Source organism: Microtus pennsylvanicus, chromosome 1 (assembly GCF_037038515.1).
Source record: "Microtus pennsylvanicus isolate mMicPen1 chromosome 1, mMicPen1.hap1, whole genome shotgun sequence".
Taxonomy (NCBI): domain Eukaryota; kingdom Metazoa; phylum Chordata; class Mammalia; order Rodentia; family Cricetidae; genus Microtus; species Microtus pennsylvanicus.
The window spans coordinates 90,811,141-90,826,180 of NC_134579.1; the positions used below are offsets into that span (position 1 = coordinate 90,811,141).

Here is a 15,040-nt window from a genome sequence, read left to right on the forward strand (position 1 = left end):
AAACATAGAGACTTGATCTGTCCCTGGGGATCACATGCTCCTCAACATTGACTCCTGACCTCCATATCCACCATGGCATGACTCTCCAATAAGCAAGAAAATGTAGTTTAAAGAAAATATAACAAGTGATTGGAGTTTTCTGACTTTCTATGGTGGATTATTTCTATGTGCTAATTACCAAGAGAGCCCTTGTCCTAGTTAATAGTCTAGAGCTTTAACTTAAGAACTCAATTCATCCTGGACAAATGACCTTTTGGATACACTCATTTCCCCTGTCCCTTGCTGCCTTGATATTAGTTGAGTTCAAGCAGATTAGGGAGGTAGAACAAATGTTTATTTAAGTTATTGGTTTTTAAACTTTGCCTCCTGGAAACTCTGGCATGACACGTTGGACTTGCGAAATGAGCCAAACTTTGACAGAAAAAAGCCAACTGAGAGAGTTTCTGTTAAAATGATGGTTTGGTTTTGAAAGTTGCCGGTGGGAGAGGTCCAGAGAAAAAAGCTGGATATTCTAATGGTAAAAGTCTCAAATACTGCATTTGAGTTCAGCTTTTTGGCATTGTGTGACAACATTGTCATCTACAAAAGTCATGCCTTCAAACCAAAAATTGAGTTACAAGAAATTGTATTATTTCTCAAACCTCAAACTTACAATGCCTCGAATAAGTTCATGAATTTGGGGGCTGAATTCAGTGTTACTCTTGGCTGCGTGTGGCTTGTGGGTTGTGAGTCGACACTCCTGACAGTGATCATCCCTAAACTGATGTACACATGAGCAACACTAAGTGAACTTAGTGTGATTAAGTCATGAAGTTGAGAGGGGATGGGTAATTGGAGGACTTGGAGGGAGGAGAGAGTAAGATAAAATTGATCTCAATTCAATACTCGTGTATAAAATTCACAAGAAAGTAGAAAAAGAATGTTTTCTTTATATTTTTAAAGGATACTTTGTTAGGTTGATGAGATATAACAGTTTAATTGTAAACACACATAGTTGTTCACTATTAGATTTATTTACAGAACTGCTGGGAAGACATAACTTTTTATTATTTAATAAATCATTCTTAGTGTTTGAATGTGAGAGAGACACAGTGTGTGTGACTGTGTGTATTGAGTGAGCATATGTTCTGTGCACTGGGTGTGCCTGCATGCATGAGAATGTAGGCATGACTATGAGTGTGTGAGAATGTGTGTGTTTCTGTGTGTGTGTGTGTGTGTGTGTGTATGAGTCAAAGTACCAGGAAGTCTACCATAAGATGGTGTCTCCTAGAAATGGTAGTTAGTAACACCCGTGAAATAAAAAAATATAGTTATCTTAACAAGATCTGAACACTGGCATCACTAATAGACATGCTAATACAAAGAGGGGAATCTCACAAGACCTCACCCCTAGATGATGACCTATAGGCAATTAATAACTGCTGAGAGAGGGAGAATTAGTCTTCCCTAGGGATGGGTCTCTTAATTGATTGTAGGGTACAGAGTGGTCAGCCCTGAAACCATGCAAACAAGCCACATTAAATGGACTCAGCATGTTGTTTTTATATATTTATGCTTATATATGTATAATCACAATAATTACAAAGAGATCATAATATTGACATGGAGTGAAGGAATGGGAGGAAAGAGAGTAAGGGTGATGATGCATTTTTTTTTCTTCAAAATTGCTAATAAAAAAGATGGAGACTGTGAGCTTTGCAGCCACATGATCTCTTGGATCCTTGTTGTATTAGAGATTAATTACCTAACCTGAGATGAATATTGATCATTTGGACATAGTTTGCTCACTTGTCATAGAGCAATACTCACGGGTTTGATAAATGGATGCTATCAATTAATGTGGGCAAAGTACATAGAACAGTAAACTTTAGATATCATTGTCTGATGTAAGCTTTCTTGGCATAGGGTGCATATGTGTGCATGCACTTGTGGTTGAGTGATCTTCCACACTCTTCACCCCAGTTGATAAAATAATGTAATCTTTAGACCACAAAGCCACAATGGTTGGTGAATTCTGTAAAATCCTTCCTTCTTAGTGCTCCATCCTACAATCAGGAGCTCTTGGAGCCTGATTGAGTTGGAACACCTGGGAGATCCTGAGTGATAAATAGGACCAGAGTAATGAAAAAGAACTGGGTGTCAGTAACTTCTCCAGGAAGTATGAAGCCTTAGGCCCATTTCCAGCCATCTGCCCTTCTCATCACAGGACATGACCAGAGCACTTGGAATCCATGCCAACAGTCATCACATGGTCAGTGTGTTAGACAGGTATATAACCCATGTACATGGTTTTTCTGTACAGGGAAAATAACAGAGTACATGGTTTTGACGTTATTTTAATTTTTTATATTATTTGTTCTTTCTTCGTGTTTCTGACTGTTATGGCATGCAGGACGGGGAGGTCAGAAGACATCCTGCAGGAGTTGATTCTCTATTCCCACAGGGACAACCTCAGGTCATCAGAATTTGGCAGCAAGCACCTTTACCAGCTAAGCCGTCTCACCCACCCAAAGTTTTACCAATGCTGCCTCAACTTAGTGGATTTGGAATTTTTTCCCCTGCTAAAGGGGATTGAATCTAGGACATCATGCATGCTACTCATATGCTCTACTGAGCTACATCCCCAGCAGCATTTGTTTGTTTACATCCACAGAATGAAATTATATAGAGAACATGTAGATAAAATAGTGCATGCTAAAATATACATGTAAATATATTTAAAAATACTGTATATACTGCATATAATACTGTATATTTAAAAATCTGGAGTCTCTCTCTACTGATTTCCTTATTAAAGGACCATGTACTTTTTTTTCAGCAGGGCTGGGTTCATGGAGATCATTTGAAGAGGCAGAGGAGGGATCATATGAACAAAGGGGTCAGGAGCATGATGGGGAAAACCACAGATACAGCTGAATTAAGCTAGTGGGAGCTCTCAGACTATAGACTGACTGGGGGACCTGCACAGGACTGAACTAGGTACTCTGAATGTGGGTCACAGTTATGTGACTTGATATGTTAAGGGGGAGCTAGCAGTGGCACCAGGACCTATGCCAGGTGCATGAACTGGCTTTTTGGAGCCCATTCCCTTGGGTGGGATACCTTGATCAGCCTTGAAACGGAGGAAGGGGCTTGATCCTGTCAAATCCTAGTATGCCAGACTTTATTGACTCCCCAAGAAAAGCTTTACCCCACCTGAAGAGATGATAAAAATGGGAAGGGGAGGCTGGAAGGCAGAAGGAGAAAGTGGAGTAGGTATATAAAAATAAAAAATAATTTTTTAAATCAATAATAAAGAAAAAGAACATGTTAATGTGATACTGTATATTAAAATATACAACTATTAAAAATGCTGTATATAGTGTTGTATATTGAAAAACCTGGAGTCTCTTTCTACTGATGTGAGACCCTCATACCTTATTCTTAAAGGGACAAGAAGGAATTTCCTACCAGAATGTTTTAAAATCAGAAAGTGCAGACTAACTTCTTGTTCCCAGTAAGATAATGGCCTTGGAAGTTGGAAAGCACAAGGACGCCCAGCCACGCAGCTGATAAAGATGGCCTGACTCAGGGGCAGGGTGACTTGCTCTGAAAACAAAGAACAAACTGACTAAACAGGATAGGAGACAAAGCAAAGCCCTTACACCCATGCCAACCCCACCACCACCATCCAGAAAGGCTGCTTGTGATTTTTGCCTTTAAAAAGCAAACCCCAGCACTCGGGAGGCAGAGGCAGGTGGAGTTCGAGGCCAGCCTGGTCTACAAGAGCTAGTTCCAGGACAGGAACCAAAAGCTACGGAGAAACCCTGTCTTACAAATCAAAAAAAACAAACAGAAAAAAAAACCAGGAAACCCAACAAAGAAACTCTTAACTCCTCTCTACCTCGCTGAGACTGGGTGTTGGAGACAGATTCTGAGATACCTTGCAGTAAAAACCTTGCTTTTTACAGTCTTGTCTTCTGTGGTTTCTGGTGGTCTCTCTGGGGGTCGTAATCTGGGCACAACATTGATATCCTTATTGGAGGCCCATGAGCTTTTTTTAATACAGGACCTATCACTGTAGTCCAGGTTAGCCTCGGACTTGCTAAGTAGCCAAGAATGGTCTTGAACTTCTGATCTTGCTGTCTCTACCTTTGGAGGGCAGGGATTAGAACCACCACCCGGCCATGTTCGGTGATATTGGTGATCCAGCCTTGGGCTTTCTGAGTACTAGGCAAGAACCCTCTCAACTGAGCTACATCCCCAACCCAGAGTCCTGCACTTATTTTTACTTAATAAATTTTGTTGTCTGACAACCTGTATATAATGAATTCTGGATAATTTTCTCCACTCTCACTTATTTCCCTCCCAACCTTGTCAATCTTACTTCCTCCCTAAAATCTCTTTCCCATATTCATGATTTCTTCTGTGTCCTACAGGCTTTAACTAGTGCCATCTGTGTGACCATGGGTTTAGAACTGTCCATTAGAGCCTGTGGACTCAGCACTCACCAGTGCGCTAGCACACAAATGCTACAATGCCTCCCTCTCACCAAGGACCTGTTAGGTGTCAACAATATTATGGATTTGCTGCGGGTCCCGGCAGCTTGCTGCAGGGTCGAGACCAGCAGCAGGTCAAAAAACAAAGGTTGCTGGTCCCCTGGACATCCCCAGCAGCTGGCTAGCCATGTGGGTGGAGATGGGCAAGGGGCAGATGCGGCGAGCTCCCTGACCAGCAGGAAGGAACAGCCACCAGACGAGGATTCTTCTCAAATCACGCTTTATTGGAGCCTCTTGGTTGCGGCGAGCTTCCTGATCAGCAGGAAGGAACAGCCACCAGACGAGGATTCTTCTCAAATCACGCTTTATTGGAGCCTCTTGGTTGCGGCGAGCTTCCTGATCAGCAGGAAGGAACAGCCACCAGACGAGGATTCTTCTCAAATCACGCTTTATTGGAGCCTCTTGGTTGTAGGGAGAGCAGAAAGCAAGGGGCAAGGGGCTCTGAACTATAGCTGCTTATATAGGGAGTCTGCCTAGCAACTTTTGATACTTTGTTCTGGAGACCCACCGGCAGGAAAGAAAGCAGGGGAGCATCCTTGTCAATTACAGACCAGGATGTTCCCCTGCCGGTCAGGGGAAGTGTGGGCAGCTAGATCACAACAACTCACCCTGTTTTCCGGTGGAAGATCTGTAACCCTAATATGGAGTTATCTATCAAGCGAGGCTGGGGCCAAATGCCATCTTGTAATGGCAGCTATTCAAATCGGCTCCCAGCAGGCAGACAGACAGGCACACCATGCAGATGGGTTTCCTGCAAGCCTCTGGGGTCCCAAAAGCGTCCAGTCCCAAGCAAGGATGGCACTAGAGACCACGTGGCAGGTCTCCATGTGACTGCAGCAGTTGGGCAAGAGAGACAGATAAACATACCATACAGAGTAAAGTTAGACATTTATTAGGTGGATTATGGAGGGGAAGGAAAAAGGGGAAGGGAGAGAGAGGCTGCCTCTCCAAGAGAGGGGACAGGAAGAAGAGAAAGTGGGGCTCTGAGGCTACAAGCAGGAAGGGAGTTGGCTTGGCTTGTCTCTTTTTTTTTTAATTTATTTATTTATTAAGGATTTCTGCCTCCTCCCCGCAACCGCCTCCCATTTCCCTCCCCCTCCCCCGATCAAGTCACCCTCCCTCATCTGCTCGAAGAGCAATCAGGGTTCCCTGACCTGTGGGAAGCCCAAGGACCGCCCACCTCTATCCAGGTCTCCTAAGGTGAGTATCCAAACTGCCTAGGCTCCCCCAAAGCCAGTACGTGCAGTAGGATCAAAAACCCACTGCGATTGTTCTTGAGTTCTCAGTATTCCTCATTGTCCTCTATGTTCAGCTAGTCCGGATTTATCCCATGCTTTTTCAGACCCAGGCCAGCTGGCCTTGGTGAGTTCCCGATAGAACATCCCCATTGTCTCAGTGTGTGGGTGCACCAATCATTACAAACAGTTCAGCAGGAAGTGGTAAGGTCTTTATCATCTCATAATGACCACTAGCATGGAGCAGCAGGTAATGAATTTTGGTATATTGAAGGAGTCTAAGAATTTGGTTTTGTTGGTGGTTTTTGTTCCCCAAGACAGGGTCTCATATGCCCCAGGCGGGATTCAAACTCCTTATGTAGCTTTGAATTTCCTCTTTGAACTTGTGATCCCCCTGCCTCTACTCCCTCAGTTTTGGGATTACTGAGTGCACCAACAATTACGTGGTGCTGGGGATGGAGTCATTGCTTTGTGACTGCAGAGCTGTCACTCTCCCAGCTGATTCTTACCACTACTCCTGGATTTTCTTTTTCTCAAACAAACAAACATTGCTGGTCTCAAATAAAAATAAAACTTTTAAGAAATACATAAGATTTAAGCAATTCATCAGAATATGAATACACACATGTTCGTACACTGCATGATTTATCCATTTACAGTATAATTTCCACTGCTTTACATGTGGTTCTATGTGGTTAAACGAGCTACACAGTCAGTGAGTTTTAGAACATTATCCTCAATCAAAAAAGGGTCTCCTAACATTTACTAGAAACTAATCAAAGACATTTTAACACATAATTGGAACCTTCTCAACCCAGCACCTCTCCCAACTTAAGTTGACAGGTCAGAATGACCATTGCTACTCAGAATATTCTCACAATCTAGTAAGGGTGCTGTACGGGAAGACCCTCGGTGCTGGGCTGGAGGGAAGGAGATGCATGTGAAGGAGACATACCTCAGGAGAAGTGGTTTTATTTCTTAGGGGCACAGGTGAGGGCAGATTCAAAGAGACTATTTTTTTTTTAAGTTGAGTTCTGAAAAAATAATGAAGTATCTTACAGGGAAGGAGAAAGACATTCTGTAAAGATCTGTACACTGATAGAACAATTTTGACTTTATTTCATGTGTTTTTGACATAAGCCATCCTTGGTGAAAGGGCATTTCACACCAATAAATTTGCTTGAATTTTTGATTAAAAAATAACCTTTGGTATTCCTGAAATGACAACACTGTGTATTGACTACACACAGAATGTTAACTCACAGAAGGTCAAAATAGGCTGTGATGAACTTCATGATCTATCCAAGAGACCAAAGTCCCGGCCATGCACACCTGGACCACATCTTCCCAGAGTATAAACATTCCAGGCCTGGCACACTTCAGCACCATTAGTGGAAGAGAAGCCTTGAAAAAGGTAACACACAGCTGGAGGGAGAACACAGAGGGCTCATTGCTGACACCAAGCAACGATGGACCTGACTTCAATTCTCTCCCTGGAAACCTGGGTCCTCCTGGTAATCAGCCTGGTGCTCCTATACCGGTGAGTCACCACCAAAGTTCCTCTTCCACCTTGTCCTCGGTTTGGGGCTGTATTCAGACCTGTATTCTGGTATTGAGTGCAAGGTCAAAAGTGACAAGGAAAGCAGGGACTGGAGAGATGGCTCAGTGGTTAAGAGCAATGATTGCTCTTCTATTTGACCCAGGCTAGAATCCTGCTGGCTCACATCATCTGTAACTACTGTTCCAGGAGACGTAATGCCTTCCACAGGCACCAGAATACAATTATGAAACGTGATAACGGAAGTTAAAATTAACTCTTGTAAAAAACTTTGAAATTGCATGATTTTATTTAATGGGAATAGAAGAAGCACGTGAGACAGGTGTGTGTGTGTGTCTGTGTGTGTGTGGGGGGGGGGTGTGTGTCTGTGTATTTGGGTGTGTGTGTTTGTGTTACAAGAAAACTTTGCGGAGTCTTATCTTTCCTATTATGAGGATCCTGTGGGTCAGACTAAGGTTGTCAAACTTGGAAGTCAATCCCTTTCCCTGTGCAGTCATCTTGAAAGCCTGAGATGAAATAATTGTGTTCATTTTGCATTTTTATTTTAGGCAGAAAGAGGTCTCAAACCAGAGCCTATATGTGCTAGTCAAGCACTCTATCACTGTACTAAAGCCCAAGTGACACTAACTATTAAAGTTCATGTTTATGTTATGCAGATCTGCTGTGCACACATACACAGTTTCAACTCCCTCTTGCTGAGGTGAAGGGGCTTTCTGATCAGATTTACTCTTGGTATGACCTGAGTGACTTTCAGGTTACACCTGGAGCCACCAGAACTCAGTAGGAGCATATACAAACCATGGGCTGCCATGCACACTGGACCTCACCCGGCACCTAAGCTCTGGGAACTGAAGGGACAGCCAAGTTGTTGGTATGTTTCATGATTTGGCTTTGGTCATGTTTATCTCCTCTCTGCTACCTTTGTGGTCACAAGACTTTCTGTTTCTCTCTATAGATACGGGACCCGTAACCATGATGTTTTTAAGAAACAGGGAATTCCTGGACCCAAACCTCTGCCATTTTTAGGAACTCTGATGAATTACTATGAGGTAATTGTTGATTCTTGATGGACAAAAATGGTTTAGTTTTGTTAAATGCTCCTTGATAGGAAATGATAGTGTGATTTCAGGCCCTCATACTGTGTGTTCTCATAGTACTAGAGAATGTTCAGTGATTCTTTAGGGCTCTATTGCCAACTTAAGACTATCAAATGTTTGTGTGTGTGTTTATAGTGTGTATGCCTGTACTTGCAGGTACATGAGTGCCCAAATGCGTGCAGGGACCTATGCATGGTTATTGTGTGCATGTAGAGACCACAGGTTGGTACTGGATGTCTTCTTGATTGCTCTTCACTTTATACTTTGAGGCAGGGTCTCTCACAAACCTAGTTCTCTCTGACTTGACTAGTTTAGCTACTCAGCTTGCTCCAGGGATCCCTTGTCTTGTCCTCCTGCAAGTGGGGATACTGGAGGACTTTTACCCTGGTTGTCATTTATGCAGATATTGGGGATTCAAACTCTGGTTTTTATGGTGTGCTCTTCCCACTGAACCATTTCCACAGCTCCCATTGTCAACTTCCCCCATACTTATTAATTTTGGGGTGAGTGTGTATGTAACACTGCATGCATTTGTAGGTCAAGGGACAATTTGTGGAAGTCAGTTTTCTCTTTCCACCATCTGAGTCCTAGGGATGAATCTCAGGTTGTCAGGGTTGGTGGCTAGTGCCTTCTCATCGAGCCATCTCACTGGGCCTGATGTCAGATTATTGAGCCTCAGGTTTTTCTTTGGTGAAATGCAAAGATCTCCAACCCATTTAATCTTGATATTCAGGAGCTCAGACTTTGTGAGCAGTAAAAGAAATTATTTCTTACCTAGGGCAGGTTCCAGGAAGGCACTTCTCTATTTATTTGAAGAAAATCTAGAGTGGGTTTCCAGCTTCTAGGACATCAACCTGTATGAACTAAATAAAATTCTCTTTGTATCCAACTCATGGGCATCATTTTCTCCTTTGCTGAATATTTCTGAAGCATCAAGTTGTCAGAGACATAAATACACACCTTTGGGGGACAATTTGTGTACTTTCGTTCTCTGCGTAATTATTGAACCCCTGAAACAACTTCTATAGCTCTAGACTCACCATTTACTATTCACGACATGGTGGTGGTTCTTGAGTTTAGCGTATTTTGTTTTTGTCTCTTTCTGTAAAATTGGGGTCCAGGTTAGTGAATGTTTCTTTTAGAAAGAAGATTTTATATATATCAATGTGGGTTTATGCACATAAGTACAGTACATACAGAGGCCAAAAGAGGGCATAGGAATCCCTGGTGCCAGAGAAACATGGTTGTGAGGTGTTGGGTGTGAGTTCTGTGGACAGAACTTGTACCCTCGGGAAGATCAGCAAGTGCTCAAATTGCAACGTCACATCTCCAGCCCTAAAGACAGCTTTTCTGTAATGTTTCTGTTTTGTGGTGCTGAGAATGGGATCCAGGGATTTAGACATGCCAGCAAGTGATTTAACATGGACGTGGACCTACCTTCTCTTCCTTTAAAGGCAGCAGCCTGTGAGAGAGTGTGAGCAGGCAGCAAGTGTGTAACCTGAGACAGGATGGTCACCTCACATACTGCACTACGCAATGTGCTTTGTATTTTCATTTAAAGATACTGAAGGCAAAACCACTGGGTTAAGGAAGATTCGACAAAACAACTGGAGTTAGAAACTTCAGTAATAAGCATGTCATGTGCCACATTTTAGTCTATGTGGATCATTTGTGATGAACCTGCTTTGACACCTGGCCTATGGTCAGTCCACAGAAGACATTCCCAAGCTCACGTTCTGAGGGTGAGAGGCAAAGCTCACACTGCCATCAGCTCAGATTTTCTTGTAGACGTTCTATATTTTGATTGCAAATTCTGCAAAAACAATTTCATTATTCTTATTAAGATTATTATTATTACTATGTGTGTATCTGCTGCTGTGCACATGTGTATGACTATGGCTGTGCATGCAGAGTCCACAGGAAGGGGTCAGGTGTCCTGCACTGTCACTCCGCCTTCTCCACCGAGCCATCTTGCTGGTGCCACTAAACGTTACTGAAGAACTTTTCTCTGTCAGAAACAGTAAACTTTATTTCATGGGATTTGAGGGTTTGGTTCCCTGGCTACAGAAGGGTTGGTACATACAGGACAATAACGGATTTCATGCTATTTTTCATTCCAGGGTGTATGGAAATTTGATGCTATGTGCTATAAAAAATATGGAAAAATGTGGAGGTGAGTATTCTGGAAAGTCCCATGGAGTTGACTCTTTTTAGGGGGATGTACTCTACTTGTGCAGGACAACGCCAGCCCAGAATTGTAGTAATGGCCCCACTGTTTTAAAGGTGATGCCATGTGTCGTGAAGAGCCATGGGTCACAGGACTAATTATCTTGAGAACATTGTATATTGTGGCTTTTTGAAAGGCTTTGATGTTCCATGGACTCTGGACTTCGTGTTTTTGTTATTTTGTTTTATTATGTTTTTGAGACAGGGTTCTCTGTGTAACAGTCCTGGCTGTCCTGGAAGTCACTCTGTAGACCAAACTGATCTCAAACTCACAGAGATCCACCTGCCTCTGGCTCCTGAGTTCTGGAATTACAGGCATGCACCATCACCATCTGCTGCCAGACTTTTGATAGAAGTGTATATCATTGTGTACTGTCTTGTTGAACTGACTTTGGAGATTCAATGTATTTAAAAACCAAAATGAGCCGGGCAATGGTGGCATATGCCTTTAATCCAAGCATTTAGGAGGCAGAGGCAGGCAGATTTCTGTGAGTTCGAGGCCAGCATGATCTACAATGACAAAAAGAATTACAACTTGTCTCAAAGCATCTATTTCATTGACTACCTTGCTATCTATTTTATTTTGCTAAGTCCAAAGTTCTGCAGCATGTTTATGCCACACTTCAATCAATTCAGCAGTCTGAATTGCCTCATGCTAGTCCAGGCATGACAACAGTTACAGTCAATACAATAATTTCCATACCACAGCAACCATCAATCCAATCATTCTATGAGTTCTTCTTAATATTCATTCAGAGAGTTTCTGGACTGGAGTCATCATAGGTGAGCTTGCAATGGTGTCAACAACTCACTGGCATCCAAACCATTGGCCTTGCTCTAAAAATAAAGACTTTCAGAAGTGGCACCTAAATGACATGTCTTTTAAAGTGTGATTAGAGCTTCCAACAATTGTTTGTCCAGGTTTATGTGCTATCTCCGTATTGTGTTTAGCTCTAATTACACAAGATGTTTCATTTTACTGAAAATGTAAGCAGGTGCTTATGTTTAATTTGCATTAATTTTCCCTTTATAGCCATTGTTTCTAATAAAGGAGTAATTACAGAATCAGCCCTTTCAGAACTTAGGCAGATACTCATTGAAATCCTGAGTATGTATCAATAGTATGATGTATATATTTTATTTTTACAAATTCTGTTAAGTGAAATATCTACATTTTCCAAATTTCATTTCTTTGATTATCCTTAGGATTAATTCTTATAGGTAAAGGAATTGAACTATACCAAAAACAAGTAGGATAATTTTTATACTTTCTTTAGCTTATCACCTGGTAATATAAATTTTTACTTTAGAACTTTACTAGTAACATAATGTTTTATAAAATTCTGAGGATTATAAAATAATTTCTATTAATATTTTATCAATTTCTTCATCCTTTTGCTTATGGTCCAGTCAATCCTGTATAAAACAATAGGAATGATAAAAAATGGATAATTACCATCCTGATATGCAATTGTATAAAAAACAGAGTAAATTCTGAATAATCATGAACAAGTTGAACAGTTGTTATATAAAATACAACTAATCTTGAATATTGAAAATCAGGAATTATATTAAGAGACTGACCTATCAAACTCTAATAAAATCTTTAGAAAAGCATATGATTCTGATTTTTTGACTGAAGTATATAGACTTTGGAATACTTTACTTCTTTCGTGCTGTAGAACCAGCATCAGTATAAAATGTAAGAGCTGCAGAAGTAGATTTACTAAATGGGGAAGAATCCATTCAATTCTTTTTGTAAATTGAAGTTATTTACTTTGGGGGTATCTGTTGCTGATTTCACCTAAATAATTGCTACAGGCTCTGTCAGTCATCATGAATTACCCATCATCGTATTATTTCAACATTTGTATAACATACTGCAATCTCAGCTGGATCCATTTCTGACAATGGATCTTATTCTTCCTTTTATATTTAATTTAGAAAATTCTTCTGTAGAGGTTTTTAAATTTTCATTCTGTTTATGATATACATTCTAAAATAATATTTTCCCTTGTCATAATGAGTCCGGTAGAGGAATGAGTACAAGGTAAAATTAATAAAATACACTCAATGTGTGAGATCTAATTGATCTATGTAGATATCTTGCGATTTCTGTTCTACTTAGGCCAACTCCTTTTCTGCTTCAGTTGTGAAATATCTGGGACTGTTAAAATCTAAGTCACTTTGTAAAATTAGAGATAAACTACTTAATTCTGGAGTAGGCAGTCTAATTGTAGGTTAAAACCAATTAATACCTCTCAATAAATTTTTCAAACTCATTAGGCATCTGTTATTAATCTTTTCAAATCTTGTTTTTGTGGCTAGTTTCTCTGTTTACTTAATTTAAACCTAAATAATTAAGAGAGCTTCCTCTTAGAACTTTTCAGGAGTAATTTCCAATTTCCATTGAGGGAAAATCTATGGTACCTCAGTAAACACCTTTTCAAGGATATTGACATCTGAGGTAGCTATTAAGACATTATCCGTATAATGATGCTCTTTTTAAACTAAATCTGAGTCTGATAATTTTACCAATAAATACTCACAAGTCAGATTCTTTGGTGAAAACCTGCTAGCTCAAAAAGACAGAGAAGCAGCCAGCTGACCATTCACCTCAGCTGCAGTCTCAGAAAGGGAACACTGCTTTCTCTGTCCCAAAACAAAGAGGACCACCATAATGAAAGTGTCCCCCCCTTACTATTTCCTGTGCATTTATCTGTTGGCCAGACTCACTATAACTCTCCTTGACTACTTCCTGTCAACTATCTGTTGGCTCTGACTCTTGACCAAAGGTTGATTTTATTTAATACAATCTCGGGGTTCACACTGTGATCAATGATCCTTCAACAGAATAATAAACAATGGATTAAGGACATTGTTGATGAACTACTTCTAATGGTTTATTTTTTTTAATTTATTTATTTATTAAAGATTTCTGTCTCTTCCCTGCCACTGCCTCCCATTTCCTTCCCCTTCCCCAATCAAGTTCCCCTCCCTTGTCAGCGCAAAAAGCAATCAGGGTTCCCTGCACTGTGGTTTATTTTTAAAAATGGACATAAAGTTGGACTGCTTAACATTTCCTAGGGAAGTACTTTCCACTTATACCCTTTTTTGTTTTGTTTCTTTTTCAAGACATGGTTTTTCTGTAGCTTTGGAGCCTGTTATGGAACTAGCTCTTGCAGACCAGGCTGGCCTCAAACATACAGAAATATACCTGCCTCTGCCTCACAAGTGCTGGGATTAAAGGTGTGCACCACCACCTCCCAACTCCATTTATATCAGCCTGGGCATTATTATAAGTAGGAACTGTAAAAGCATATTATTTTCTTTATCTAGTTGCTGCAAAGGAATAGCAAAAAAAATCAGTCTTTTAAATTAACAACTATTCTAACCCAAGCTTAAGGCAATTAAGAAAATAATGGAATTCTAGACTATAATGGACCCATAGGTTGAATTACTTGGTTTACAGCTTTTTAAATAAGTCATCACCACAATTTTTAAGATTTATTTTATTACAAATAGAGGAGAATGACAAGTATTTGTAGGTTTTTCATGTGTTTAACATCTGACTGTTTTGTCCTGCTTGCTCAAGTGCCTGTAATTTATTTTCATTAAGGGCCACTGCTCCACCCATGTAGGCTTATTAGTGAACGATTTTAAAGGCAGAGCAGTTGGGAATCCAGCATTGGCCCCTAATCAAAATTTATTTAGAAAGTTTCTGCCTTGTCTTGTTTCTGTACAATCTAAATAGTCTATGTTTTTATTGACATTTTTTTCAATATGAATTTTAAAAATTTATCTCATGTCTAGCATAATTCATGAGTGGGTGCTGAAATTGTAGGAATATGAATTTGGGCTGTATAACTCAGAGTGGGTACAATCATTTTGAGGAATATGTGTAACTTGTATATGAACATATTCTTTGTCCTTTTTACAAAGTCATGTATAAAAGCATTTTTAAAAATTCTCTATCTGATTTTAAGAGTTAACTTAATGCAATAACCATGGAGTATTTTTTATAAATCTTAAAAAGATGATCCTTTTTGTAGATCCCAAGAAACATGTTAAATTGGACTGCCAATTATTAACAGGGTAGGACAATTTACCTGCATTTTATGTAGTGGAAAAATAGTTTTTGTAGGCTCTTTTTCAGTAAGATATTATTTCCATGAGCTTCACCTCCACAGCCATATTAGTTAAGAAACTAAAAAGCTGCTCTGCTTCAGGTACTACATTTTATAGAATTTAACCAAGAGTATCTTGAATGCAATGTAAAGAGCAGAATCAAAAACCCACTAGTGATAACTAGACAAGATTATACCCAGTAATATAGCTCAAAATTATAAATTTTTCTTTAAGTCATTTACTATAAAAATTGAACAT

At 40.2% G+C, this 15,040-nt stretch overlaps 1 protein-coding gene across 1 annotated transcript in view; it reads left to right on the plus strand.

Moving 5' to 3' along the window:
- The first annotated feature begins 7,145 nt into the window (after nt 1–7,145).
- LOC142849913 (cytochrome P450 3A11-like) overlaps nt 7,146–15,040 on the plus strand; it is a 33,318-nt gene continuing 25,423 nt past the window's right edge. The window contains exons 1-3 of the mRNA XM_075972768.1: nt 7,146–7,313; nt 8,287–8,380; nt 10,549–10,601. Of these exons, the coding sequence (XP_075828883.1) occupies nt 7,243–7,313; nt 8,287–8,380; nt 10,549–10,601 (218 nt within the window). The 5' untranslated portion in view covers nt 7,146–7,242. The remainder of the gene's footprint in view (nt 7,314–8,286; nt 8,381–10,548; nt 10,602–15,040) is intronic.